Raw genomic sequence first — 6,337 nt, 5'->3', positions numbered from 1 at the left:
GGGCCGTGAGGGCCAACCGGATGCATAGACAAGGTCTTGACGGACGTCCACAAAAAAATTTGGCATTTTTGACGTCGAAATCCGGATCACCCAAAAAATGGTTTGCTATAGCACACGAAAATCGTCGAAATGAGGGGTATGCTCGCTTCGGGGCTCGTTTGACCTTCAAAATGGGTCGGACGGGCCGTGAGGGCTTGGAAGCTTAAACAAATATATCAAAAAATGAATAAAAAGATTATGAAAATTTATGAAGTTATTAGTATAAAATACTCTCAAGCAAATAACAATAAAAAAATCAATTTTATTTATATAAATAATACTCCCTCCGTTTAAAAGAGAATGACCCTATTTCTTTTTTAGTCTATTTTAAAAAGAATGATCCTTTCCATTTTTTGCAACACTTTAACTATAACTTTCCACGTAGCATGTTTAAGACCACAAGATTAAAGGGCACTTTGGTACATTTGACATAACTTTAATTTAGAACCACAAGATTAAAAAAAAATTTCTTTTCTTAAACTCCGTTTCAAGTCAAACTAGGTCCTCCGTCCGTTATTGTTTTTCATGGTTTCTATTTTTAGAGTCAAACTATTAAAACTTTGATTAACATTTTAAGATGTATTTTTTCATCATATTAATATGCAAAAAATTGTAATTTATAGTACTTTTCATATAGTTTTAGAATATCTAATTCTTTTTGTTTAAAATATTGAATTAATGTGATCCAATTTATCTTTAAAAATTAACCAAATTGACTTTTAATAAGCATAACATGACAAACAATTATGAACAAAAGGGAATAATAAAATTAATAATAATAATTTAAATAAATTTGGGCCTTCAAATTTTTAGGGCCTGAGGCAATGACTTCATTGGCCAAGTCTTGGAGTACATGTTCTATCGATCATAGTCTAGAAAACTACATGTATTTTATTCCTAAAAAAATACTAAACAATTTTAACTTTCTCTAAAACTTGGTCAAACAAACCTTAAATCCAAACAAAGGAAAAAATATAAATGAGGGAGTGCATTCAATAAAATGATAGATAAATTTGCGAAAATTGAATCAAAAAAAGTGCTAGTGATATATTATTGAGTTATTAAATAAATTGATAACACATTAAGATAATAGTAAATATAAAGTATTATTTTCAATAACTTATTAGTTACTGTTTTTTGCCCTTTAATGTTCTACTCATGTTTTATGATGAATATGAGTTTATAACTTCACGTTATATAAAACGTCAAAACATAAAGTAAGAATCTTATTGATCTTGATTTCTCTTTGCATTACACTTGTATAGTTATTTTCATGTTAGTTATATTGTTTCTATTTTATGAATACTTGCAAAGTTACGATTATTAACTTATTGCATGAAATTATTGAAGAAGCCATATATTTAAATATAACATTTCCTTATTATTTAAACTGAACACCAAAATCTTTAAAAATTAAAACCATTTAAATCAAAAATATTTTATTCACTTAACCTATTTTACAAACCAACAAATCGAACCGACCAATACACCCCTCGATATCTCAGGTAGAGAAACAAAATTCAGGAAATCCAAAAATAATTGGAAGAACAGAAAATTTAACCCCAAAAAAAAATGTGCCTGATTTTTTAAATTCCAAAAATACCCCTCAAATGAGCAACTCAGTATAAACGTGGTGGCATTATCGTCATTAACCTTATAGGGACAAAATTGGTAATAATCTAAAGATTTGTAAACACATAGCAGCATTAGGGATTTCAAGAATTGGAACTCTGTTTTCTTCTCCATACCAATTTAACCTAAAAAAACCATAGCTTATAATTTATAATTAAACTCCAAAACCCAAAATCCACCATAAAAATTGCATCTTTTCTGCATTTACAAAAACCCCATATAATTTTTTTGTGAAAAAATTGATTCTGATAATGGATGAATCAGAGAAGAGAAAGGAAAGGCTTAAAGCTATGAGAATGGAAGCTTCACAAAGTGGAGATTACAATGAAGCTGTTGGTTATGGAGTTCTTACAAACCCTTTAACTGATGTTCCTTCTGGTAATGTTGAATCTTATGCTATGCCAAGGCCAAGATTTGACTATTATACTGACCCCATGGCAGCTTTTTCTGCTAATAGAAGGAGTAACAATCAACCCCATGTCAGCCCTCAGGTTTCTCAACAGTGTTATACAAGTAATTGCATATTCTTTCATAAAGTTTGTTTTTTTAACTTTAAAGTTATAAACTTGTGTAGATTATGTTGCTATTGGTAGTTTCTTTTGTTTGGTGAAGTATCCTTTGTGGGACTATACTAGTATCAGCTGTTAAGTTTACGAGCCGGGGAAGCGAACACTAATGCTTGTATTAGGATAGTCTGTCTATACTGCCTTTTTTTTGTTCTTTAATACTAGTTAGAGAAATTGCCTTAGAAGACAAGATATATAGCCTACATTTAGCTTATTTGGTTTGAACTTTGAAGCATAGTTGATTGATAATAGTTTGGGCTCTGAATAATGTCAAACTGGTTTGGTCCATAGGTGTTGAAGTGAAAATTGAAAAGTGAAGTGCATAGTTGATGGAAGTAAAAAATACAAACATATATAGATTTAGTACTTATAATAATCATGCTTTACATGAGCATAGACTCTCTACCTTCACAAGGCAATAAGGTTGGTGTACACCTTTCCCTAGACCCCACTTGTGAGATTACACTTTGTTGTAGTAGTAGTTATGATAATCAAAGTACAAATGCACTTTCTAGTTAGCATACAATATACAATGACGTGAATCGGACTCCTCATAGTAATCATCATTGACAATAGCATGGTAGTGGTCTAGGAGCGTAATTGCTAGACGAACTACTATAGTGAGTCTAGTGACTACTATAATCTTTACTAAAGCATAAAGATATCTTCAATCACAAATCATTTTTGATTAGTGAAAGACTTCTAATTTAAATTATTATTAGCATGCAAGGTTATAATATTGTTTGATGTTGGGATGTCTATGTTCTTTCAGTTTCTTATGGACAGAGGTTGTCTTGTCCGGTATAACTTTCTAATGCCATATTGGATAAAAGATGTGTGCTGCACAATTATTGCATACGAGGTACAGCCTATTAGTGACAACCAAGGAATATCAGTTCAATAGGGATGATTTTCATTTCACATATCCAGTTTTACCATATCAGGCAGAAGGCTATATAGTATGTTGTGTGAAATATTGATATCATAGTAGTAGCAGTAGTTTTCTCTGATTCGATTGACACTGGCTAATGCCATCAGTATGAATTGGTCCTCATATATTGTAGTATGTAAACAAACCTTTATGTACATGATTTTTCAGGAGCAACGAACCATCAATCTCCAATTTGTACTCCTCGAGGCAACTATTCCGTAGATCAGAGATCACAAGGAGTCCATCATACCTTTAACCCTCTTGGAAACCCTGGGCAAAATAGTCCTTTTGGCATACCACAAAGAGGTTCCCCTAGTGCATGGAATAACTCTTTCGACACACCTAAAAACTACCTTCCACCTAATTCTTCAATGGGTGGTAACTTTGCCAGTCCTGGCATTCAACAAGGTGGAAGACCTGGTTTCCATTATGGACAAGGTAGCGGGCAACCTGGTTCAGGATATGGAGGCAGCCCTTACCAAGGTTCAGGATATAGAGGCAACCCTTACCAAGATTCAGGACACAGAGGCAGCCCTAGCCAAGGTTCAGGGCACCGAGGGAGCCCTTACCAACATTCAGGGAACCGAGGGAGCCCTTACCAAGGTTCTGGGCAAGGCAGGAGTCAATGGAGGGGGAATACTTCTAGTCCTTTTTCGTTTCGAGGTGGTAGAAGGGGAGGAAGAGGTTCCCACGGAGGCACATCAGGGGAATCTAGACCAGATTTGTATTATTCAAAGTCAATGGTAGAAGATCCATGGAAAGAGTTGAAGCCAGTTATCTGGAAGGCTTTCCCTGAGAAACCCTGGCTTCCACACTCCATTAGTGCAAAAAAGGCCAAATTCCCAGATGCTCCAGTAAAATCCATTCCTCAGCAAAGCCTTGCTGAGTGTTTGGCTGCCTCATTTAATGAAGCAGCTAGCAGTGAGGCTGCGACTGATGGATCTGGAACATGATTGTCATGTGATGCCTCAGTGTCGTGCTTATGATGTTCTCACTCCCCTAATATCGTCAAAATGCAAGTTAGCAGTAGTTGAGTAGTTTGTCATTTATTGTGAGTTAACGTCGAAAGCTAATACGCTCCAGTCTCTGTTTCACCTGAATTATGCTGTTATAGCATATGACTTTACCCTCCAACTGTTGGGAAAAAAGATATTTTTGTTTTTGAGAGTGCAAATTTAACTGTTTATTTTTTGCTCCCAACTTCAAATTTGTGAATAATTTTGCATTATGTTTCTCCTGCTAGTAGTATTAGTATATTTTGTTGGGTATTCTTATTATTTTACTTCTTCGGTATTTCTCATTCTTAGTTTTCTAATACTACTTGTCGTCTCTTATGCCTCTATTCTTACTATCATGTTGTTGTTACTACTTATGTCTATATAATTGCTGTGTTTTTGCTTCGATCCACCCATTATTACGTCTGTATTTCCTTTCATAACTACCTGAGCCGAAGGTCTTTCAGAAGCAACCTCTCTTCAACGAACACTTTACCCTCCTCATACCTCACTTGTGAGATTACACTAGGTGTGTTGTCGTAATTTGTGAGATGCTACAGTAAGATCCACTCCTCAGGCTGTCTCAATTTAATGAGTCTGTGAATATTGATGAATTTCTCACATGATACTTTGTACTTCCTCAGCATCTTCTTGAACTGCTGTGTCTTTACTAACTGTACTTTTTGTTACTGGTAGTAGTTGAGTTGTTTCTGGTTGTTAGTTAATCATTGATAGCAAATAAATTCCATTCATGTGTCACTTGAATTCTGCTGTTGTGGCACATGCATTAGCCCTATGTTCGAAATCTCAGAGACAAGCTTATACTATACTTAAGATTCTATTACCTTCTGAACTTATTTTATAAGTAATTATCTACCCTTTTCGGCCTACGTGGCACTAACATGAAAAAAAATTCAACCAGCATTGGACCCACAAGATAGTACCACGTAGGCTGAAAAGGGGTAGAAAATTATTAATAAAATAAGTTCAGTGGGCTAATAGGACCTTAGTATAGTATAAGTGTGTCTCTGAAATTTCGAGCATAGGTTGATGGGGGTACTTGTGCATTATCCCATACATTTATTATTAAAAGATTAGATTAAAGTTAACTTTTCATACTTTTTTTTGTTGTTGTAATTGCAAAATGTCCCACAAAAGGAGAAAAATTATGGTAAAATCAGACAATTATAAGCCGTGTAGTTAAAAAATAATTACTGTTAAATTTTACAAATAAAACACCAGAATATTGTTGCAAAACTCCACATATTGAAGAATACCAAACTTTTAACCAAAAAAAAAGAATACCAAACTTTATATATAATTATAATAAAGCTAAAAAAAAGTGACTAATCAACATTATTTTAATGAAGTTCACTAATTGAGCAACCCCCAACTACATAGGTACCATACTTGATATCATGAGTTGCAAGTGGCTTAACAATTTGTGTTTTTTCTTAAAGTCTAGTAATCTAATAAAAGTTTTTATTTTAATTAATAAACTCCATAGGAATAATGTTCCTAATATAGTGATATAGGTAACAATTGAAACTTAAAACCAATTTGGCCCCTTGGCTCATTTAATTAACATATCTCCCCAAGATTATTTTTTTTATATGTTAAAATTAAGTGAGTACAAATAATAGTAAAAATTATTTTTGAAATACTGAACAAGTAAAATAAAGGTGAATATAGAGGGTTTTTCTTAATGTCTAGGGATGTTCAACTGGTATGTTCAAAAGTTATTTGAGTTGACAAATTAAAACGAAGGAAGCATAGCATATCAATAAAAAAAAACAATAAGATTTTTCATGAATCATTTTTTACTACATATCAGCCGAGCTTTTAAATGAATGGATCAAAATAAATCAAACTAATAAATAGACATCAATAATCCACCCAAATAGACAAATCAATAAGACATGTCAAAAAAATTAAATATTCCACACATCATTGGGGGACGAATGTTTCTAAAGGGAGATAATATAACACCCCAAAAATCTCATGACATAAGCTAGAGCCTAACTCGTAGTCTATTAACCTAACGAAGACAAAACATAAGGTAAAAGTCCTAAAATAACTTTCCTAACCTAATACTAGGGTTTTAGTACCTAAATGTCAAGGCATTACCCTCCAAATTTTTAATTAAACTTAAACTTTTAACTCTCAGAAAATGA

The 6,337-nt window shown here is 33.2% G+C and overlaps 1 protein-coding gene across 1 annotated transcript; it reads left to right on the top strand.

Moving 5' to 3' along the window:
• Positions 1-1,743: 1,743 nt before the first annotated feature.
• Positions 1,744-4,410, top strand: LOC107006033 (protein SICKLE). The gene is made up of 2 exons (XM_015204675.2): positions 1,744-2,184; positions 3,337-4,410. Exons 1-2 carry the CDS (start codon positions 1,923-1,925, stop codon positions 4,119-4,121), a joined length of 1,047 nt encoding a protein of 348 aa, XP_015060161.1. The 5' UTR covers positions 1,744-1,922; the 3' UTR covers positions 4,122-4,410.
• Positions 4,411-6,337: the final 1,927 nt, after the last annotated feature.

This window comes from Solanum pennellii, chromosome 12 (genome assembly GCF_001406875.1).
Source record: "Solanum pennellii chromosome 12, SPENNV200".
In the NCBI taxonomy this organism is placed as follows: Eukaryota; Viridiplantae; Streptophyta; class Magnoliopsida; order Solanales; family Solanaceae; genus Solanum; species Solanum pennellii.
The sequence above is the reverse complement of the archived record's forward strand: the minus strand, read 5'-3'. Positions and strand labels throughout refer to the sequence as shown.

Bases quoted from the DNA above. Each gene is read 5' to 3' on its own strand.
- LOC107006033 (XM_015204675.2), top strand. From the start codon at position 1,923: ATGGATGAATCAGAGAAGAGAAAGGAAAGGCTTAAAGCTATGAGAATG. The intron at 2,185-3,336 runs GTAATTGCATAT...ATGATTTTTCAG, and splicing joins TTCTCAACAGTGTTATACAA to GAGCAACGAACCATCAATCT.